At 41.3% G+C, this 24,113-nt stretch overlaps 2 protein-coding genes across 5 annotated transcripts; both read left to right on the forward strand.

Annotated features, from left to right (window-relative positions):
• The first annotated feature begins 471 nt into the window (after positions 1-471).
• On the forward strand, positions 472-2,481 carry TCEAL9 (transcription elongation factor A like 9). Its single transcript, XM_003276498.4, has 3 exons — positions 472-606; positions 1,083-1,161; positions 1,619-2,481. The coding sequence occupies exon 3, from the start codon at positions 1,699-1,701 to the stop codon at positions 2,011-2,013; it is 315 nt and encodes a 104-aa protein (XP_003276546.1). The 5' UTR covers positions 472-606; positions 1,083-1,161; positions 1,619-1,698; the 3' UTR covers positions 2,014-2,481.
• Positions 2,482-20,271: 17,790 nt separating this feature from the next.
• BEX3 (brain expressed X-linked 3) lies at positions 20,272-22,023 on the forward strand. 4 transcript variants are annotated; one of them, XM_030806733.1, is made up of 3 exons: positions 20,272-20,557; positions 20,977-21,055; positions 21,413-22,023. In XM_030806733.1, exon 3 carries the CDS (start codon positions 21,442-21,444, stop codon positions 21,775-21,777), a length of 336 nt encoding a protein of 111 aa, XP_030662593.1. In that variant the 5' UTR covers positions 20,272-20,557; positions 20,977-21,055; positions 21,413-21,441; the 3' UTR covers positions 21,778-22,023. The 4 variants fall into 4 exon arrangements, with proteins under 4 accessions (XP_030662593.1, XP_030662594.1, XP_003276548.2 ...); XM_030806734.1 differs by having other exon boundaries at positions 20,283-20,557; positions 21,460-22,023; XM_030806735.1 differs by having other exon boundaries at positions 20,539-20,557; positions 21,003-21,055; positions 21,460-22,023.
• The last annotated feature ends 2,090 nt before the right edge of the window (positions 22,024-24,113 follow it).

The raw sequence follows: 24,113 nt of genomic DNA on the forward strand, positions 1-24,113 counted from the left end.
GAGATTAAAGTTACCTTTAAAAAAAAGGATATAGAAGTACGAAGAATAAAAAGTAAAAATTGCATTCAAAAATCTTACTCTTGTTCCAGGGTCTTTTGTTGTTGTTGTTTCACAGCTGCTGCCAAGCCCACCCTGCTCTACAACAGCTAAGAACCAGATTGCAGAGGAAATGGAGGCTAGGGGAGGGACGACTGACGGAGGAGTTATCCTGGGAGTGGAAGACTGGAAGAGACAATTCTCGAAAGAAGTAGAAAAGTTCAGTAGCTCCAGAAAAAGAGGTAGCCCCTCCCTAGTAATCAGAGTCAAGCAAATAACATTTTTCCCTCTGGGATAGGAAACAACAGAAAAGACTGACAGGGCCAAATGTATAAGTGGGGGGCGGGGAGGGAGCAGAGGGTGGGCCCACTTCTGCCGCGCTTTTGGTGGGAGTGGAAATTAGGGACCCGAGCTCACTGGTGACGTAGATCTCATGTGACCAGGAGTCGACGTGTGCAGAAGTCCTGGTAATCTGGTCCTTGTTCCCGTCTGGATACCAGCTTCCTTCAGCAGCGCAGGCGGTGGTCCCTGAGGCCAGTGGAAGGAGTCAAACTTGCGGGAATTTTGCAGGTTGGTGTCAATGTAGGTGTTGACTGGGGATTTCTAGTGTGGGGGGATTTAAGGCAGAGACTTGTGGGAGTGCCAGTCAGGTCCGTCTCTCCACCCTCCATCTCCTGGTCTACAGGAACTGATGACCCTTGGGAAAGGGACTAGGGGTCCTAGGAGAAGAACAAGGAGACCTGTGATAGTTTAAAAATAATCATCCTCTGCTATCTAAGACTGCTTTCCGGACCCCCACCCTCCTCCCGAACCCCGCCTCAGTCTTAAAGATAGTTTGGAAATAATCTGCTTTCTCACTCTTTGTCTGATGGGAAAAACGAACTGACTTGCATGCACTGTGGAGAGGGGGTGAACTGGGGGAAACAAAAGGTGGGAAACTTTCCGTATCCGAAACCCTAAAGGAGGAAAGCTACGTGTGTCAGTCTCTGGCGCTGGTCGGCCCACCAAGCGCTCGCCCCACCCCCACCGTCCCCTCCCGTTTCCAGTTTTTCTGCAGGTCTGTTGTTTCTAGCAAGACCCAAAGCTAGAAAAGGAGGAGGAAGAAACTAACCCGATCAGTGCCAGGTAGGTGAGAGGAATATTATAAAGTCTCCTGGGGTGGAGACAAAGGTTGTAAGCTCCACCGTTCCTGCCGGCTCCCTTCCACCCCACCCCTTTCCCCTCTTCTTTTCTCTCCCCCTTCTCCTTTCCCCTCTTCCTCTGCCTGCCAGCCACCTTTCTGTTTTCTGGCCTGGTACCTGTGTTAGGCCCTATGGGGGAAAAAGGATTGGGGAGGGTTGGGAGGCGGAAAGGAGGGCCTTGGAAAAGGTTAGAGGGAAGGACAAGAGAGAAGTGAGGAGGTGGAAAGTGGAGGTAAGAGGAGTGGGGATAGTGAAGCTCTGATTGCTGACTGGGCTTCTTAGGTGGAAGATATTTTATAACAGCTCTGAATTAAAAAAAAAAATTAAATGCTAAGACCTCTGTCCACAGCACCTGTCCACTCGCCAAGTCTTTAACTTACTGTCTTCTTTTTGCTTTCTAGAAGTCATTGTATTCAAAGAGGAATAAAAAAGAAAAAAAAGAAAAGAAAAGAAGGAAGGAAGAGAGGTAGACAAATACAAGATGAAATCCTGTCAAAAAATTGAAGGAAAACCAGAAAATGAGAGTGAACCAAAGCATGAGGAAGAGCCAAAGCCTGAGGAAAAGCCAGAGGAGGAGGAGAAGCTAGAGGAGGAGGCTAAAGCAAAAGGAACTTTTAGAGAAAGGCTGATTCAATCTCTCCAGGAGTTTAAAGAAGATATACACAACAGGCATTTAAGCAATGAAGATATGTTTAGAGAAGTGGATGAAATAGATGAGATAAGGAGAGTCAGAAACAAACTTATAGTGATGCGTTGGAAGGTTAATCGAAACCATCCTTACCCCTATTTAATGTAGTTTACCTTGATTTTTATCTGATATTAACAATACCATATAGCTTGCTTTTTATTAGCATTTCTTGATATTCCTTTGTCCATATTTCTACTTATAACCTGTTGCTATTAATGGTTTTAGATGTATCTCTTGTTATCTGCATCTCATTGTTTATTGTATTTTGAACCAATCTACAAGTCTCTGTCTTTTAATAAAAGAACTTTACACATTTGTAAAAAATAGGTTCTTGGTAGGATATAAAATGGAAAAAGGCTAAGTAATATGTGAATATCATATTTTTGAAAGGTAAAAAGTACATTTGTATATTACATATATGGACATAACTTGTGAAGGATGAAAGAAAGTACAGCCTCTCGGTGGTGGGATTATGAATGATTTTTCTCCTTTTGCTTATTTGTATTTTCTATATTCCTAAAATTAACACACATTATTAATGCTAGAATAATAAAAGTTTTATAAAAAAAGAAGCAACAAGCAGTACTTATTAGTTTATTTCTAAAGGTATTGGGGCATTTAATATTTGTTGACAGAATTTTAGAAGCAAATGTGAACTTCAAAGTAACTCCAGACCACTTAGCTAGAATAATAAATTTGACGTATTTTCTCATCTTCAAAATAAAATAATCTCACAAGGATCTGGTGAGGGCCAAGTAAAGTAATGACTGTGAGCTATGTTTGACAGAGTTTTGTTCCCATCCCAGCTCCGTAAGAGATTAATTTCAGCGATTTGGAAGGGTGGAGAAAGTAGTTCTTATCTGTGATTAAGAACAGATCCAAGGCCGGGCGCGGTGGGTCACACCTCTAATCCCAACACTTTGGGAGGCCGAGGCGGGCGGATCTCAGGAGATCGAGACCATCCTGGCTAACATGGTGAAAGCCCGTCTCTACTAAAAATACAAAAAATTAGCCGGGCATGGTGGCGGGCGCCTGTAGTCCCAGCTACTCGGGAGGCTGAGGCAGGAGAATGGTGTGAACCTGGGAGGCAGAGCTTGCAGTGAGCCGAGATTGCACCATTGCACTCCAGCCTGGGTGACAGAGCAAGACTCCGTCTCAAAAAAAAAAAAAAGAAGGAACTGTGAGGTGGGTGCCACCTTTATGTTCATTTCCTGATATGCCTACCCAGCTTCTCATGCCCCTGCCCTTGATACTACCATATATACTGCGTTTTCTGCCCCTTCTGCTGGATCCTGCACCTTCAGGCCCTTACCACTATGAATGTGCTAGAATTCTCAAGTAGTGAAGCCCAGCATATTTTTCTGGCACCCCCAGTAAGCTCAGTTCCGAGACTGACCTTTAGAGAAGTTAGGAGATTGCCTATCTCTTCAGTTTAAATAGACACTTACGCAGTGCCACATGAGTCACGATGTCTTATAGATACCTTGGCAACTTTGGGATTTTAACTTTCTCCCCATAAGGCTCAGACATGATAGGTCCGTCTGGGAGTTGGACCAGAAGACAAATCTGAGTAACAGACATTATGCTTTAGTCAGAATTGCTGCCCTGGATCTGAAGACTACCATTTTATCTTCCTGACTCCCATTTCCTTACGACGAATGATTTCTCCCAGAAGACTGGTGGCAGGCCCTCCTCATCTGTTCAACAGATATCCCTAGACTTGTATAAATTTTGAAGGAAAATTCAAGTCAGATTTTGGAATAATCCCATCCCTGGCTGGAAATATATGAAAGTGTTGTGTAGGCCTTATTATATGTCTATATCTACATATCTCTATCTGTCTGTCTGTCTGTCTATCTATCTATCTATCTATCTATCTATCTATCTATCTATCTATCTATCATCTGTCATCTATCATCTTTCTTCCTTTATTTTGAGGTAGAGTCTCACTCTGTCTCCTGGGCTGGAGTGCAGCAGCGTGATCTCAGCTCACTGCAACCTCCGCCTCCCTGGTTCAAGTGATTCTTGTGTCTCGCCTCCCGAGTAGCTGGAATTACAGGCGTGCACCACCACACCCAGCTAATTTTTTTTTTTTTGTATTTTTAGTAGAGACGGGGTTTCTCCATGTTGGCCAGGCTGGTCTCAAACTCCTGACCTCAAGTGATCCACCCACCTCCCAAAGTGCTGGGATTACAGGTGTGAGCCACCGTGCCCAGCCCTATCTTTCTTTCTTTACAAAAGGCCCACTATTGTGCCTGTCATGTGTCATTTTCCTCTGTGATGCCATTTTGGGAACTCTTCATGTCTCCACACCATTCTTCAAGGTGATGGCAGCCTAATGGTTGCTGGTAGGGCTGCAATTCATGTTGGAGTGAGATAAGGTTCCAGGCTCACTGCCAGTTTTACAAAACAGGATAAATCCATCCCCTTGGCCCTCAGAGGGGTGGCACTCAGGAAGGATGAGGAAGGGCTCACCCAAGCCACACTCCTGTCTAGGATAGGCCTGACTTTGGCTTCTCTGCTAGGCACAAGGCCCTCCTCGGCTGATAGCTTGCCTGTCCTGAACAGACATACCTGGAGAAAAACAACTATCCTTTTTGCAGATCAGAGCACTAGACTTCCTTTCTCCCTTTTTTTCCTTCACAAGGAGGTTTGATAGGACTTTTTTATAAGGAAGAAGATAAGATCTCAAAATTCACTAATAGGAACTTTGTCCCAGACATGACTGCTCTGCATGTAATCAGATAACTTATGGTTAAAGTAAAAGAGTCTGGTGGTAGGAGGAAATGATTTCAGATAGTATACAAGTCTTTTAAATTGTGGTGTCCATGTATTTATTTGAACATGTATGAATGAATACTTTCTGTTTAAAGCAAATGATGATAGTTTAGATTTAGGGTGGCATTATAAAGTTTGTTTTTCAAAGAAGTATTCAAATTAAATAAGTGAGTCAATTTGAAGAAGAACATTAAGTTAGAACACAGTATTAATAGTGTAGGTGGCACATACTTAGGGCAAAAAAACATCCTGATGGGAAACATTGCCCCAGCATGGGCATAATAACTTTAGGGATAATAACTGGAAACACCTATCAAGAACTGTGCAGGATTTGAGATTTTACCCTACGTATAAGCTAATAACTTAGCCCACTCTCATTTAATGGATGCTGGCAGAAGACTCTAGACTCCTGGGTCGAAATCAAATGACATTATCACAGCAGAAGCAGTAGCCAGAGCTTCATGTTGGTTTGTATTAGTTCCTTATTATTGCCAAGTTTCATGGGGTGGCATAGGACCCGTGACTGATACCTAAACATGCAGCACATTGCATTATAGGAAGGAAACCTTGAGTTTGGGGTATTCAATGCTTTCACAGCAGAAACAATCCTGCTCTTTGTTCAGGGAAAGAGGTTATCTTATCGCTCAAGGTTGCTTGTTGCAAACACAACTATGAAAAATGGTCTGCCTGGGTAAAGAGCACCCAGGGTCTTACATTCTTGGCATACCCAATAAGAATATGCAGGGATGCTCAGGGCTCATGGCAGATTGCCTCTCCCAATAACAGTTTTCTCTGTACAATAAATCTGAATGTGAATAATAAGCATTTCCTAACACCAAAACCTCTGGTTTATGATTCCAAATTAAATACATCACACAGTGTATACTGTAGAATGTAAACATGGTGTTTGTAACTATTTCTAGTTTTTAGTTAAGTACAGGGGATTTTAAATAAATCCTAAGATTAAAAAAGATCATCAAGTAAGAAACTAAAGATAAACAATCTTTGAGGAACTTTAAAATTACAGTAAGACACAGCTATCATGATACCACAAAATAAAAGAGGTAGGAATGCAAAGCCAATGGATTCTTCAGGATGCTAATGACAAGAGTGATCTCATATAAAACTTTTTACTAGGAAACTGACAGGAGAGTGTGTATTTGAAAATCAGCCCCAGATCCCATCCACACATAATCACCTCAGTCTCTGTAAAAAGCAAAAGCTAACAGAAAAGCTGGTTTGTTCTCTCTGCAAAGAAAGTTCAAGGTAAGGTAAAAAGGAGGAGGCTAACACACATAACAGTATCCAAAAGCAGTTATTTGATATTCTGACATCAGCCTTTCGCAAGACCCTTAGCAAAAACAGCTGCATCACTTGAATAATTTAGTTGGGCATGGAGCATCTTTTCATGTGCTTATTGGTGATTTGTATTTCACACTTTGAGAAACGTCTATTCAAATGTTTTGTCCACAGTGTAATGTAGGTAGGGAACTATTTAAAGGAATGAAGTAGATCCATATGTACTACATGTTCACCATGTATTGTTAAAAGAAAAATGAAAAACAGAAGGCACAGTATAATATATACACACATACACATACATACCCATATCCACAAATATTCACATATATCAAGATGAAGCCCTTCAGTTTGCTAAAGAGAAGGATTATTTCTTTTTAAGTGGCATTTTGGTATCTCTCATCAGGCCTCCTGCCATCTGGTTAAGAAATAATTATTTTTTTAAAAAAAATCCCAATTGGTAATTCTATTATCCTTGCATTATAATTGCCAAAATAATTCTTGGACTTACACAGAGTCTTTCTTCCCTTCCGTGAACTCTGAGGCCTTTTTTAGATGTTATATCATTAACCTATTATTTTATAGAAAGGGAAAGTGAGGCCTGGCTGAGGTTGCCCAGCTATTAAATGGAATACTTGCCTAAGGTCAATGTCCTTGTTCCTAATCACTGCTCTGGAATGATTGGTATTTAACAAATAGTAACAATACCATTGTGCTGAGTGAATTCCTATCAGTTCCTCAAGGCTCCATGCCCTTTCGAGTCCCAGTCCTGGTTTCACATTTATCCCTGCCTGAAACACTGCCTCAATTACCCCTCACACACTTAGCCTGGATAACTCCTACTCATCCATCCCAGAATAGATATTACTTCTTTTTAATAACAGCTTTATTGAGATATAATTTGCATACCAAACAATTCACCAACCTAAATTATACAATTCAATAGTTTTAGTATATTCACACATGTGTGCAACCATTACCACAATCAATTTTAGTACCTTTTTGTCAAGTCAAAAAGAAACACCGCGCCCCTTAGTTATGACTCTCCTATGCCGTTATCTCCCTATCCCTAAGCAAACACTAACCTATCTTCTGTATCTATAGTTTTCCCTGTCCTGGACATGTAAAATATAGTCTCTTGTGACTGGTTTCTTTCACTTAACATAATATTTTCAAGGTTCATCCATGTTGTAATACATATCAGTACTTCATTCCTTTTTATTGCCAAATATGATTCTGTTGGATGGCTAATTCACATTTTAGAGATGGGTACTGGCAAGGATATGAAGCAATAGGATCCCTCATTCATTGCTGGTGAGAATGTAAAATGGTATAGCCACTTCGAAAGGCATTTTGGCAGTTTCTTACAAAACTGAACATACTCTTGTTAGACAATCAAGCAATCGTGCTTTTTGCTATTTACCCAAATGAATTGAAAACTTTTGTCTACACAAAAACCTGCCCACATTTTATTTATTTATTTATTTATTTATTTATTTATTTATTTATTTATTTTGAGACGGAGTCTCGCTCTGTCGCCCAGACTGGGTGGCGTGATTTCCGCTCACTGCAACCTCTGCCTCCTGGGTTCAAGCGATTCTCCTGCCTCAGCCTCCCGAATAGCTGGGACTACTGGCGCGTGCCACCACACCTGGCTAATTTTTGTATTTTTAGTAGAGACGAAGTTTCACCATGTTGGCCAGGCTGGTATCTAACTCCTGACCTCAAGTGATCCACCTGCCTCTGCCTCCCAAAGTGCTGGGATTATAGGCATGAGCCACTGCACCTGGCCTCCACACATATTTTTATAGCAGTTTTATTCATAATTGGCAAAACTTGGAAGCAACAAAGATGTCTTTCAGTGGGTAAATGGATAAACTTAGGTACATCAAAACAATGGAATATTATTCAGCACTAAAGAGAAATGAGCTATCAACCCATGAAAAGACAAAGAGGAATCTTAAATGCATACTACTAAGTGAAAAGACCCAATATGGAAAGGCTACACATTTTTTTGCTTCCATCTATATGACATTCTGGAAAAGGCAAACTATGGGCATGGTAAAAGGGTTAGTGGTTGCCAAGGGTTAGAGGGAGAGTGGAATGAAAAAGTGGAGCATAGAAGATTTTTAGAATCCTCTATGTGTGAAACTCTATATAATATGATACTATTATGGTGGGTACATGTCATTATACACTTGTCAAAACCCATAGAATGTACAACACCAAGAGTAAACCCTATTGTAAACTATGGATTTTGGGTGATAATGATGTGTCAGTGTAGGTTCATCACTTATAACAAATGTACTACTCTAGTTCAGGATTTTGATAGTGGGGGAGCCTGTGTGTGTGTGTAGTATCAAAGGTATATGAGAACTCTGTAATTTCTACCCAATTTTGTTGTAAATTTAAAACTGCTCTAAAATTAAAGCCTATTTTTTTTTTAAAAAAATCCCTCTGTATCTTCAATAACACTTTTTTTGTTTTATAGTCTATTTTGCCTAATATTAGTATACTCACTCAAGTTTTCCTTGGTTGCTTTTTGCATGATATATTTTTCCCATCTCTTACTTTCAATCTACAGTATCAGAATCTTTGAAACTAAAGTATGTATCCTATAGACAGCATACAATCCAATGTTGTTTTTTATCTAGTGTGACAATCTCTGCCCTTTGATTAGATTGTTAATCTAGTCACAATTAAAAAAGAAATGAGCTATCAACCCATAATAACAATTAATGTTACTATGAATATAATTGTGTTTAAGTCTTCCATTTTTCATTTTGTTCCCTATGTGTCCTATGTGTCCCATGCCTCCTTTTGTTCTATTCCTCCTGTTCTACTTTCGTTTTTATTACTGTATGTTTTCTCGTGAAGCATTTATATTTCTTTTTTTTGTGTGTGAGACGGAGTCTCGCTCTGTCGCCCAGGCTGGAGTGCAATGGCGTGATCTCGACTCACTGCAACCTCCACCTCTCAGGTTCAAGCGATTCTCTTGCCTCAGTCTCCCGAGTAGCTGGGACTACAGGCGCCTGCCACCACGCCCGGCTAACTTTTGTATTTTTAGTAGAGACGGGGTTTCACCATATTGGTCAGGCTGGTCTCGAACTCCAGACCTTATGATCCGCCCACCTCGGCCTCCCAAAGTGCTGGGATTACAGGCGTGAGCCACCACGCCCGGCCCAGCATTTATATTTCTTTACTGCTTTTTTCACTATGTTTAAGCTTTGTTGTGGTTGTGCTAAAGCTTACTATATGTATAACCTTCACTTATCAGAATCAATTTTAGATTCTTGCTAACTTAATTCTAGTTATATATAGAAATGTTACTTCTATTCCTTCCTCCCCTTTGTGGCATTATTGTTACACATGTTACATCTATTAATGTTACAAATCCAATAATGCATTGTTATATTTATTACTTTACCCTCTGCAGTCATTTCCTTAGACCAATACTGCTTTATTCCAACCCACCTTTTTTGTTCTGTTATTGGCAAAAATATTACAATTATATGACATTTCTATGTGATATAGGCCTAACAATACATTAGGTACACATTATTTCATACAATTGCTTTTTAAGCTAGTTAAGAAGGGAGAAAACTTTATTTTATACTTAGGCATACAATATACTCTCTTTTATAATTACATATTATCTACGCTATTGCTTTTTGTTTTTTGGTAGATTTTTAATTGCCATCTGGAGTTTTTTTTTTTCAGCCTAAAGATCTCCCTTTAGTATTTCTTGTAAGCCAGGTCAGCTAGGTACAACTTTGCTCAGGTTGTCTATCTAGGAATATCTAAATTTCACCTTTAATTTTGAAAGATAGATTTGTTTGATATAAGATTCCTGGTTCACTATTTTCTTTTTCTTTTCTATTTCCTGTAACAGCTGGTCACTAAGAGATGGTTTCTTTCTTTTGAGCACTTTCATTGTGTTGTTTCACAGTCTTCTTACCTTCATCAATTCTTTTTTTTTTTTTTTGCTGAGGAGCCAGCTGTTAATCTTATTGAAGTTCTCTTAAATGTGAAGAGTCGTTTTTCTCTTGCTGCTTTCAAAATTTTCTCCTTGTTTTTGACTTTCAGCATTTTCACTATGATCAATCTACTTGTGAATATCTTTGTGTTTATCTAGTTAGTTTTGTTTTTTCTAACCTTCCTCAATGTGTGCATTGGAGTTTTTCAACAAATTTGGAAAGTCTTCGGCCATTATTTATTTAAGCATTTTTCATTTGCCTTTCTCTCCTGTCATTTTGCTACTCCTTTTACATATATGTTGGTGCACTTCATGGTGACCCACATTTCTTTAAGGCTATCTCATCATTTTTCAACATATTTTTTTCTGTCTATCCCTCAAATTGCATACATTTAATCTATCTTCAAGTTCACTAATTCTTTTTTCTGTAAATTCAAACCTACTTTTGAGCTCCTCTAGTGAAATTTTTATTTAGGTTGTTGGACTTTTGAACTCCACAATTTCCACGTAGTTCTTTTTTAAAAATAATTTGTATGTCTTGACATTTCTATTTCATGCAACATTGTGATTATGTCTTCCTTTACTTATTCAATCATGGTTTCCTTTAATTATCAGAATATATTTATAATGGCTACTTTGAATATCCTACATCTGTGATATCCTGCATCCGGCCACTGTCACAGACAGTTTCTGTTGCCTGTTCCCGCACCAACCCCGTGCCCCGAGTGTAGGTATGGGTCATTCTTTCCTGTTTATTGCATATCTTGTAATTTTTTGTTGGAAACTAGACATTTTAGATAATATGTTGTTGCCACTCTGGTTACTGTGTTCTCCCCTTCCAGGGCTTGTTATTATTTGCCTGTTTGTTTAGTGATTGGCTGGCTTATTTTAGTGAAGTTTATTTCTCTTCCTCCAGCATTAATCTTCTGATGTTGCCCCTCAGGGATGCTCATCTTTTGATATGCCCACAGACACCCTAAGATGACAATGGTTTTGATAGCGCTTTCCTAGTCTTTCCATGACCATAGTCAGCTGTTAGGCTCCTCTAATTGCTAGCTGATTGGTCAATTATTTCAATATTCTTGGCCATTAACTGCTCTGCAGACTAATTTAATCAAATGTGGTTTCTAGTGAAAGAACGGTTCTCTTCATCAGTGTTTGATATTTGTTCTGACCCCAAGAGGGCTCCTCCCAGCCAGCTCCCTCTCTGGTGCTCTCCAACAATGCAGCCAGACAATAGTTAACTGCTAGCTTCACCAAACCCATGAATAACTTTCCAAGTGTCCCCACCACAACTGCCACTATTTTTGGAGCAACACTGGCTTGAACTTCTCCATGCTCTGTTGTAAATGAAGTAAGTTCTACCGGGAAAATATTACAAGATAAATGCTTTATGGCTTGTTTTTCTTCTCAGGCAAAAATATTTGAGCCAGGGCTCTGGATCTGGGGGTGGGAACAACAGCATTCTTCTCTCTGACACTCCTGCTTTAGGAGTTGACATTAAGGTACAGGAGGGAACAACAGCCTGAAGGTCCTCTCAGCTTACTTCTCATGTTGTGAATCCATGACCAGCAAGCCAGGGCAAGGATGATTAGGGCCTCAGCATTCTCAGCAGTGCCACACCCAGGGGATAGCTTCCATTCCATTAGTGGGGACTGGATGGAAGATGGGAGTCTCAACGTCTTGATTGGGTAACCAGGACTTAGCCTCAGCAACAGGTAGTTGGGGGCAGGATGAGAAATGCTGACATCCTACTTTTCCTAGGAAGAAAGTCCCTGACTGGGAGCTGGAGGGAGAGGATGTTTTGTGTTCTTGGCCACCAGTTAGGAATGCGGTTTATGTTTCTCTGAGCTGGAAGTAGGGAGGGAGCAGATGTCTAAGTTCAAATGCCACAGATTCTAATCTTTCTTATGGAGTTTTATGGATTTTCTTGAATAGATGTTTCTCCATTGATTTGACAGTATCCTGTGCCACATTTTATATGGCCCTTAGGAGCATTTCTAGAGGCTTTAAATGGTTGTTTTGTTTTGTTTTATAATTTTTACCAGTTTCACTGGAGAGCAGGTCTGCAGAGCTCTTCCTGCTGTCATACCAGAAATCAATCTCCTAGACATCATTTTTTTTTTTGGAAGACTTCACTGGCAACTGCATTAGGTCCTCTTACTCTGTGCTCCAAGTGCCCCTTCAGCATTTACAGCACTAAATTTATGGTTTCCTCCCATTAATTCATGAGCTCCATGAGAATATGAACGTTATATTTACTTTGTTCTCTTTTATATCTCCAGGGCCTTTCCTAGCACATGATAGATAATAAATATTTATTGAACTAAATTTTTATTTTTATATTTTCATCAAATGGAAAGAGCTATGTCTTGGGCATCAGAACTCCTAAATATGGCCCTGAGATTGAGAAGTGGACATGGGCAAGCAGTGCCTAGCACAGAAAAGTGTTCAAACAATATCAAATAAGAAATGGTGAATGAAGAAAAGAATGAATGAGATTTAGATTGGGGACTTACTAATAAATAAAACTGAGTAGTGGTTAAGAACATAGACTTAGGAACTGGACTATATGAGTTTGAATTCTTGCTCTGTCACTTCCTGTCTGTTGCTTAACTTTACTGTCCTGCAATTCTTTTATTTGTAAAATAGAGAATACTACTAGCACCTACCTCATAGGATCTTTGAAATGATAAATGAAATAATGAATATACATATACAACAATGCCTTGCATATATCAACATTTATATAAGTGTTATTTTATTTTCATCACTATGTATGTGTAAGAAAACTAGGATAATTCTGTATGTGTTATTTTATAACTCAAATTTTCAAAATACTTAATGCTTTTTTTTCCTTCTCCTTGCCAAAAGGATACCTTTCCTTGGAGACAATTTAGGAGATAGAAGTAATGATGACCAATACCAGAAATGCATCTTTAATCTCAAAGATGGAAACAACCAAATGGAAGAGGATGAGAGAGGGGCAGGGGCACCAAGTCACCAGGCAAGGTTTCTAAGTGTAAAATGTAAGCACAAGATACGTTTATGCTACTACTGCCTGGGTCTCTGAGAGTCATGACAGGAAATATAGCCCCTAACTCAGCAGCTGGGGAAGGAGTGTAGTGAGGGAGGAGGAAGAGAGGCAGGAAAAAAAGGTGTGTGTGAGAGACAGAGATAAAGAGAATAAAATGAACATTTATCTTTGACACTTTAATTAAAGATAGATAAAAATCATCTGTATACCAATACCTAAAATATCAGTTTTAGTAGTATTCTAAAACAATATGTTGCATATCCTCATATCCACCTAATTTACTGTAGAATACTTGAAAAATGTGGAAAGTCACAAATTGGAAGATTTATGATTTGTACTTATCATCCATCACCAAAAGAGCCAAAACTTTGGGTGCTGAGATAGCCGAGACTGAGCTCACTAAAGGACAGGCTTATCTGGGTCTGTCAACTAGAGGGTTCACACGTAGCATATCCAACATGGCCATCTCAGGGCTTCAAAAACAAACATTTTCTGTAAATAAGGGTGAAGCTATATGGTCTTTGATGATTTGGCCTTGTAATTCACATAGCATCAGTTCTACTCTATTCTACCCTATTGATTGAAACTGTCATAAGCCCTCTTCTAAGATTTAAGAGGAGGGACAGAAGACTAAGATTGACAGATGGCAATCATAGATAAAATATTCAAATATTTCCTTAGATGTTTATGCACAATATGTATAATCCTAGAAGGTAAACAAATAAATAAAATAGGCCAAGTTCTATGGACTGAATGTTTGTGTCCCCCCAAACTTCATATGTTGAAGCTTAATACCCAGTGTGATGGTATTTGGAGGTGGAGTCTGTGGAAAGCAATTAGATCATGAGAGCGGAGCCCTCATGAATGGGATTAGTGCTCCTATAAGAAGAGACATGAGAGAGTTTGCTTCCCCTCTTTCTACTTTCCACTATGTGATGCTACAGAGAAAATCACCATCTGCAAACCAGAAAGTGGGTCCTCATCAGACATGGGATCTATTGACATCTTGACCTTGCACCAGAACTGTGAGAAGTAAATGTTTGTTGTTTAAACCACTCAGCTGCTATTTTGTTATAGCAGCCCAAACTGACTAAGACACTAAGAAAACAAACAAGTGAAAAAGAAAAAGATTTCTTTCTTGGGAGTTAGTAGATCTAACAAAGCTATCTCTACATCTAGTTCTACTACTACCCTCTTTGGTAACCTGGGCAAGCCCCTTAATTTTTCTGGGTCTCAGTTTCTCAATTTGAATAATAGGATCCTTGTACTAAAATATTTCTAAGGTTGTTTTGGTTTTCATAGTACACAGTCTGTGAAGGCCTAGTACTTGAGGTCATAAACTCCACCCTATAATTCCAAAATTAGGCAAAGGCATGGAAAACACAGCTATAAAATCCACTGTTCTATAAGCCTACTAATTCATTCTTTGGGCCTCACAGTTTATTTTATTACCCTATTTCAATGTGCTTGAAGAACATACAATGACCTGGGACATAGTCTGTTGGGCGTCCAAAGCAGACAATGGTTTGTGACAAAAGTCTGTCTAGGCATGTTGACAGACTTCAGTCTTTCTTCCTGAGATATGAGTGTAGTTAATGAAAGCTCAGGGAAGGGACTAGAGGTAATTGTTTTCTTCTTTAATGAGTCTGGACTTTAGATAAATAAGGGAACTTCAGAAAACAACTTCATCCTGTGCTTTGGGAGAGACAGAGGATTGAGAGTGAGGAAGTGGGGAAAGGTCAGACGGACCTTGAGGCTTCCTCTTCAGTTCAGCATGTCAAAGCACCATATCTTGGGGTATCAGTTTCTAAGCCCCAACATTACCCAATATAATGGGTAATGTTGACAACAGGGCCCTTGTCTACGCTGTTTCCTCCTGCATGTACCTAAAACAGCAATTTGCACATGATAAATGCTCAACTCTTATTTGTTAAAATAATAAATTTTTTTATTGGCCATGTTTATTTCTTTTGTAAACTACTTATTCATATCCATTGCTCATTTTCCCACTGGTATGTTCATTTTTTTCTTATTAATTTGTAAGAACTCTTTAAATATAACGGATGTTAACTTTCTTTTTCTTTCACATATTGTTGGTTTCCTAGGATGGCTGTAACAAAGTATCACAAACTGGGTGGCTTAAAACAACAAAAATGTGTCCTTTCATGGCTCTGGAAGCTAGAATTTCAAAATCAAGGAGTCAGCAGAGCCATGCTTCCTCAGAGACTCTGGGTAGAGTCTTTTCTTGCCTCTTCCTAGCTTTTAGTCATGGTTGTCAACCCTTGGCATTCTTTGGCTTGAAGCTGCATCACTATAATCTCTGCCTCTGTCCTTGGATTGGTTTTCCTCTTCTTATAAGGACACCAGTCATATTGTATTAGGGCCCAGCTTAATGACATCACCTTAATTTGAATATATTTTCAAAGGCTCTGTTTCCAAACAAGGTCACAATCAGAGGTTATAAGGCTTAGGACTTCAATATATATTTTGGGGGGATACAATTCAACCCATAGCACATATGGTATAAATGTATTTCTCCAGTATCTTCTCTGTCTTTTAAATTTGTGTGAAAAATCAGGTTCCCCAGCCAGGCGTGGTGGCTCACGCCTGTAATCCCAGCACTCTAGGAGGCTGAGGCGGGTGGATCACAAGATCAGGAGATCGAGACCATCCTGGCTAACACGGTGAAACTCTGTCTCTACTAAAAAATATAAAAAATTAGCCGGGCATGGTGGCAGGCGCCTGTAGTCCTAGCTACTCGGGAGGCTGAGGCAGGAGAATGGCATGAACCCAGGAGGCGGAGGTTGCACTGAGCTGAGATCGTGCCACTGCACTCCAGCCTGGGTGACAGCGAGACTCCGTCTCAAAAAAAAAAAAAAAGAAAAAGAAAAATCAGGTTCCCCTTGTTGCACTGTATACTAGCAATGGAACTTACATGGGAGTAGTAACAGTGAAATAAGAAAGTGACTTCATGAACGTTTATGCACGAGTTTTGTTGCTCCTCAAAGTTCATCCCTAAGTCCTGGGAAAAGTAAGAAAGGTGCTCACCTCAGCCTGAAGCTAGAAGGGCCAAAGGAGTTCTCTTGGCCTACACATAGTCCAGCTAATGTCGTCAGTTTAGGAGACTGTATAGGGCAGAGCTCCTTTTCCACCAGAGTCCTAAACAACAGGAAAGAGTGGCCATGGGTCCCTGGTGTCTCAAGATATTATCTGCAATCCATGAAATAAAGAAAAGAATACCCCTCAGTTCCCCAGTAGATAATGAGGTGCTGAATATTTGCTGCTTTCACATTCAGACATCTTAGTCTCATAGCCCTTTTTCAGACTAGATCTCTTGAATTAAATATATTATCTCCCAAATCATCGAAACTCTTACAGTGACACCCTTAAAATTTCATCAGATTCATTCCACATTTTGGAAATCTTGGCATCAAAGTTATCATGGCCATAGCTTAGAGGAAAGCTAGAGTAGGCATAATTTCCTATATTCTTAACACCTAGTTTCAGTCTGTAATCGGTGCTTAAACTTAGAGAGAAAGAGAGAATCACAATAAAACAGTATCAGTAAAGCATCAGAGAGGTACATAGAGAACCTATTCTAGGCAGGAACAGAGATACCCATACCCACAGGGCCCACTAGGGCTCAGACTACCTTCTCCCAAGCCCAGCATTCACACAGGAGAGATAATGAGAGGAAAACAGGACAATAACCACAGTCCAACCAGGTGCCAGGTGCGTTTCAGACAAGTACATGTGAGCCATGTCATGGCAATACACATAAAGATTTCAGCAAAAACGAGCTTCCTCTGATGGGATACTAATACAATAGAGGGATCTTCACTAGTTGAGGTCAAATCATGAAACAGTTTTATTTTTCCAATAGCTGTATCAGCAGTGTTCTTTCTATCACCCCTCCCCCACTTCACACAGGGTAATGAGCTTCGTTAACTACATTTCTGTCCAGTTCTCCAACTTTTCAGTCACTATTGCTTATTAAAATAGTTTCAGTCAGACTAAAGATTTGGTTCTATTCATTTTCAAATGCCAATCTCACTTTTCATTCTGAGTCCTCCTGGTGCCTCCAGGGCAGATTAGAATTGAGGCTCCTGGGCTTGAAACATGTGTAAAACGTGTGTATGTGGATAAGAACCATCTAATCAGTTCACCTTCTCTCTGCCTTTTGGGACACATGAATCCCAGATGCAGAATATAGTGTCCTTCTAACTTGGCCTTGAAAAAATTTCTGTTTTTGTTCTCAACAGTGTGCTATCTATTTTCAACTCCTCAGAAAACTTCACGGTCAAGAAAACATCTCAATCAACTCCTATTCACAACATTTTAGTAAAGATAACAGCATTTCCAGGACAATTTTCACCTATCTTTAAAACATTACTTTATTACATCTAATCTATATAGCATAATATCCAATCTGGATGTTACAAACAAATGTCTGTTTTCATCCAAGGAAATTTGGTGGTTTTGAACAAAGGATTTATCCAAGATGGGTCAAAAGGAAAACAGCAAAGCATTTAGCCACCAAAAGAAATAAAAATCCCCTTGCTAAACTTCATATCCAATAGTCACATCACAGTGGCTTCTCAGCTTTCAGGAGATTTTTTTCTAGGTAATTCTTAATTTTCATAAAAGCTTTTCCGTATTGCTCTAAATACAGTCCCCAGAATGAAAAACAACCAATTCGCCTCAGTACTGGATACATTCATTCAACAAATATTCAGTAATCACCTACTTGGTGCAAGGAACACTATTCGTCACTGGGTATGCAAAATAGAACACAGCAAGCAGGTTTTGGGCCCTCATGGATTTTAAGAACAAGTGGGTCTAGCTAAGGAAAGAATCATACTCTGCTACTCTTTAAATCATGTTAGAAACCATCTAATAACAATAAAAATAATGTCAACAAAAATTGATTATTTACTAGACTATGTAGTAAATTCTTGTTATGTGTAATTCTAACAATCCTTATTTCACAGAGGAAGCACACAGACCTTGATAAGTAACTGATCCAAAGTCGAACATCAGGTAAACAGCCGACTGAATTTGAAGCCAGACTTGTCTGATACTACTGTTCATGCTTTGAAACTACAAAATTCCAGCTGATATCATTAATATAGCAATCTGTATAAAAAGTTCTTAACTGTGAGACAGAATCCAGGAATCACTAACATTTCTTTAAAAGACAAATATTGAGTGTGATTTTATAATTTGATGTTTTGGAGCTATGTATTAATATATCTATATACCTATAGAAGAATATATATGTAATTTTATATGGAATACATATCTCCAAAACCTCTAACTACATATGCACTGGGCATAGACTCTTCCTTTATTCACTGCGTCATCTGGTTTAGCAGGGTAAGAAATTCTACAGGAGTTTGGGGCCAAAACTAGAGTTAGTAAGCATTTGTCTGGCTTGTCTTGCCTCAGTGCTGCATTTAATGCTTTTGGTTCCTGATCATAAACAACAGATATCAAATATTTTTATAACAATGCCACTTTCCTGAAGACATCTCTATTTTCTAGCTGTGATAATTTTTTAAAAAATGATTTCAAGTTGGAGAAAGGAACATTTGCACTCAGGATAAGGTTCAGTCTCAAGTTAAGTTGTTTCACACACCCCCTGCTTATTTCTAATATATTTTGAAACATTCGCACCAAAGGGTAGATGGTTTTGAAACTAATTTCTGCATACTATGTACTTAACTTCTGAGCTCATACTAAGAAGATATTTGTAGGGATGTTTTGAAAGGTTTGGAAAGGAAAGCAGGGAATAAAAGACTCCCTTTCTCTGATGACTGTGGTATCAAAAACATCAAAGTTACATAAAATGGTGAAGATCTGACGACCGGACTGCTCCCTGAAGATTTACTTTACAGATCATTTCGAAAACACCAACTGTGTTCAGAAGGGTCCCGCCTTTCAGGCGCCTGTAGTCCCAGCTATTCGGAAGGCTGAGGTAGGAGAATGGCATGAACCCGGGAGGCGGAGGTTGCAGTGAGCCGAGATCGCGCCACTGCACTCCAGCCTGGGCGACAGAGCGAGACTCCGTCTCAAAAAAAAAAAAAAAAGAAAAGAAAAGAAAAGAAAGAGTCCCGCCTTTTTATAATTTTTTTTTTTTTTGAGACGGAGTCTCGCTCTGCCGCCCAGGCTGAAGTGCAGCGGTGCAACCCGGCTCACTGCAACCTCCGCCTCCTGGGTTCAACGATTCTCCTGCCTCAGCCTCCGGAGTAGCTGGGACTACAGGCACGTGCCACCACGCCCGGCTAATTATTTTGTATTTTTAGTAGAGACGGGGTTTCACTGTGTTAGCCAGGATGGTCTCGATCTCCTGACCTCCTGATCTGCCCGCCTCGGCCTCTCAAAGTGCTAGGATTACAGGAGTGAGCCACCATGCCCGGCCAAAAATAAAATTTTAAACGAGCTAGCATGTATCAAAAGTAATGGTTTGATGTTGTGTGGAGCCCAGAAAAAATATTTTGTGTGGTACAGGTCAACATAAACAATAAGAGATTTCATTCTGCAGGATAAAGCATTTCCTTTTTTTTTTTCTTTTTTTCTTTTTTTTTTTGACAGGGTCTTGCCCTGTCGCCCAGGCTGGAGTGCGATCCAGGCTCACTGCAACCTCCGCCTCCCGGGTTCAAGCGATTCTCCTGCCTCAGCCCGCCGAGTAGCTGGGATTACAGGCGCACGCCACCAGGCCCAGCTAATTTTTGTATTTTTAGTAGAGACGGGGTCTCACCATGTTGGCCAGGCTGGTCTCACACTACTGGCCTCAAATGATCCGCCCGCCTCAGCCTCCCAAAGTGCTGGGATTACAGGTACGCCACCGCGCCCGGCCAGCATTTCTTTCAAAATTAAAAACTTACAATTTATAATTTTCTGAAGCATGCAGATTTTTTAAGGAAATAAAAAGAAATATATACAGTCCACTCCACTTCCTTGCCCCTCTTTCTGACAAGTGCCCTCCTGCCTCCCCACCTTAGCCCTCACTCTAAATTTTCTAGAAGGGTAGGACTTCAGGGGCTACGTGGGCACTGATGGCTGTGCACATGCAAGGGGTAGGAGTGGGAGTGCAGCGCAAAGCATGTTGCCAGGTAGAAGAGGAGAGAAAGCAGAAAAGGCCAAAGCCAAGGCCTGAAGTGAGAGGAGGCAGTGGTGGAGGATGATGCAGACCCTCCCTGGTAACCAGAGGAGGGCAAACTCCAACCGCAGAGCAGTGATGCCACTTGTGGGCCCTCAGATTGGAGAGGACCGAGAAGAGTGACAAGGCTGTGCGCTCTGGGGCACCTCACGCAGACGGGAGTAGGGAGGCTGTTTTTTGCGCGTGCATATGGCGGTGGCGGGCGGGGGGAAGGGGGAGATCCTGCTGCACTGGCCGCCCAAGTTGGGGGGCGAGCTCGGTGGTGACGCGCGGCCCTCACGTGACCCAGAGCTGCAGAGCGACGCAGCCTTCGGTGCAGTCGTCACTCGCGTCTGGCTACCAGCTCCCCGCTGCCCTGAGCTCGGCGGGCTGGCATCCGGCCCGGGGAAAAGCGGAGCAGGTAAGGGCCCAGGGGCCCGCGCGCCCGGGCCACACCAGCAGCGGCTGACCGACCCTGGAGACAGGCGCAGAACACCGCAGGGGGTCCCCGCCAGCTTTCTCCACACCCCAACATGCTTGGGAACATAGGGGCCCCCAGGGATGGGGAAGCAGGGGCAGCTGGGGCTCCAGGGGCGGCAGAGCCACCAAGAGCGATGGAAAACCACCCCCGAGTCCCTGCAGCAAAACGGGGAACACCGCGGGGGGCGGGGCGGCCGAGGGGGGGTGGGGGCGGGGGTGGGGGACGGGAGACGCGAGGCGCTGGCAGCAAGGGGAGCCCGGGCCCGGGACAGGGAAAGGGCCGGGCGGCGGCGGGTCTTCGCTAGCTTTCCGCTGCAGCAGCCCCCACCCCCCACAACCCCCACCCCGGCTCGACTGCAGGTCTGCAAGGCTAAGTGTCCCCGCAGCGCACCTCGCGGCGAGAATCCGGAGGAGGAGGAGACTGCAAGGATAGGCCCAGGTCGGTGCGAGGGACGGTGGTGGGGCGGGGGTCGGAACGTGAGGAAAGCCCAGTCTGAGACCCCAACCCCCTCCACCCCATCCCCCACTCCTATACCAGTCCTCCATTTTGGTGCCTGCAAAGCTCCGGGAAAGAATCCTGGGAAACGAAAAATGGTGGGTTTGGGGGAAGGGAGGTAAGGGGAGAAAGCTGGAGGGAGGGGCTCTAATTGGAGGCCCCCTAGAGGACGCACGGAACTTCTAAGGTGGGAAAAAAACGAAATAAAAAAATCCTTTGATATCAGGGCTCTGAATCCTGCTGGTCAGTGCACCAAGCATTCAGTCTCTCTCCTTGCCTTTGTCTTACTTGTGTTCAAAGAAAAACCACCAGAAAAAAAAAATCTCATCATGGCAAATATTCACCAGGAAAACGAAGAGATGGAGCAGCCTATGCAGAATGGAGAGGAAGACCGCCCTTTGGGAGGAGGTGAAGGCCACCAGCCTGCAGGAAATCGACGGGGACAGGCTCGCCGACTTGCCCCTAATTTTCGATGGGCCATACCCAATAGGCAGATCAATGATGGGATGGGTGGAGATGGAGATGATATGGAAATATTCATGGAGGAGATGAGAGAAATCAGAAGAAAACTTAGGGAGCTGCAGTTGAGGAATTGTCTGCGTATCCTTATGGGGGAGCTCTCTAATCACCATGACCATCATGATGAATTTTGCCTTATGCCTTGACTCCTGCCATTTATCATGAGATTAATACTGTGATTCCCGCTGTTTTCTTTTTCCTTGCATTTTCCTAATATGCCTTTACTGATCCGTTTGCTGTGAGCCCTATGTTATTTCCATGTGTCAAGTGGGTCTTGTGTTGCCAGCTTCTATTTGAAGATTGCCTTTGCACTCAGTCTAAGTTTCTGTCAGCAGTAGTTTCACCCATTTGCATGGAAAAATTTAAAGCTAATAAAGCAGTTTAAAAAGCAATCTATACATTTACTGTCTCATTAAAAATGTATACTTACATATAACAGATGAACTAAAAAAAAATCTGAGATTAAATACACTAGAGTGTTAATTGGTGCACATTTCTGTGTGGTAACTAATCCCAGCACTTTGGGAGGCTATGGTAGGCAGATCACGAGGTCAGGAGATCCAGACCATCCTGGCTAACACGGTGAAACCCTGGCTGTACGGAAAAAATATATATAAAACATTAGCCGGTCGTGGTGGCACACGCCTGTAGTCCCAGCTACTCGGGAGGCTGAGGCAGGAGAATGGCTTGAACCCGGAAGGCGGAGGTTGCAGTGAGCCGAGATCACGCCACCACACTCCAGCCTGGGCGACAGAGCGAGACTCAGGCTCAAAAAAAAAAAAAAAAAAAAAGATGATATGTGACATTTTTTCCTTTTGTTACCTGGAGTTTGAGAAGCAGTGAAAATTATTTTTCAATGAGATTAGATTATGAATGTAGTGCAGATACATAACAATACTGGCTCAACAAATTTGAAGAGTAAACTTTAAACATCCTTCAGTCTTAACTGGAATAATAAACCTTTCCTAAGATCACATGAGTATGAATTAATTTTAAGTTGTTGTCTATTTTTTCCCTAAATTAATACGTATTATACTTAGTTTGTAATTAAAACTATTCCTTTAAAGAGCCCGTTTTCTGCTCTGTGAAATGGGGAACAATGCTTGTCTTACAGGGCTGCTGGGTGGAACTGATGAAATGTGGAACTGTGTTGGGCTGGCTTCTGTCCCCAACTCCCCAACATTTAACAGGACCAGAACCCCCGTCAGGTACTTAGGGAGGACTGGAGGAATTATCACTCATGTTTACAAGTCCAGACAGTGAAAATAGGTGGGTTCCCCCATATCATTCTTGTTATTTGCAATCCTCCTGCTCCCCTGATTACTGCCTTCTTAGTTGGCCACACTTTCGCTTCTGCTGGATCCTGTTTCTGTTGCTGTTGATGAGGCGCTAGGGTCTTCAAGGTAACAAAGCCCCACTGATTTCTCTGGAGTCTCTGGTGAGCCAAATCCCCCTTTGACCTCTATAGAATTGTGGAGATTGTCTTTATAACTTGAGAGTTATATTTATCCTGGTTAGTACAACTCTTGTGGTTCTTGGGATTACATTGGTTCTTAGAAAAATAGCCCTTTCTGGTTTTCTTTCATAACTCCTTCAAATAACTCAGACAAGAGTGCACTGGGGCCTAGCTGAGGAAATGCGTCTGAATGTGCCCTGAATTGCATTACTGCAAACCTCCGCAATACAAACAGGCTGAAGGCTTTATTTGTGCCCTTGTTTCTATCCTTGATACGGATTTTCTCAAAGGAGACTCTTGGCAGGCCTGCCCACCCAGTTTAACAGACTTACCCAGACATGTAAATTACATTGGGAGAACACATTTTCTTTAAAGTGGAAACACACTCCCTTCTTGTCCATACCTGAACCATGAAACTACTTTGTAAGTTCTTAAAAACTGTATTAAGTATTTGGCATTGTTATTTCTTTGTGAGTGTATGCCCTTTTCTCCAGACAGTTTCTGGTATAGTGCCCAACACAGTAGATATTAAATTATTAATTATTTTGATTGATTAATTAATTATGATAAAGTTAGAAATCCAGCTCAAAACTGTCCCTAACTTACTATCCTTAACTAAGGGGCCAAAGGCAAGTAACTAGTTATGTGGAAAGCATTACATTATTTCCAAAGGAACATAGCAAGGAAAGTTTCTAACTCAAATTCTGTAAACTTTTTTTAAACCTTGTATATGTTAGTGTTTAGGGAAACATAGACCCCTTACGTGCATCATAATTACCTAGGGAAAGTGTTAAAAATGTTGACAGTTGGGTGCTCTTCCCACCCCCAACCAGCCACTGTGACCACCTAAATCACCAGAATCAGGAATTACTATTTTGACAGTTTCCCAAGTGATTCTCACACATCTGAGTTTTGACAACATAGGCATAGAGAAACACTGACAGTAATTACACCATTTTACAAATATCGTGATCCAAATTACCTTACTTACTTGATTCCACAATGAATATACGTTTCAAAGTACAG

Source organism: Nomascus leucogenys, chromosome X (assembly GCF_006542625.1).
Source record: "Nomascus leucogenys isolate Asia chromosome X, Asia_NLE_v1, whole genome shotgun sequence".
NCBI classification, from domain to species: Eukaryota; Metazoa; Chordata; class Mammalia; order Primates; family Hylobatidae; genus Nomascus; species Nomascus leucogenys.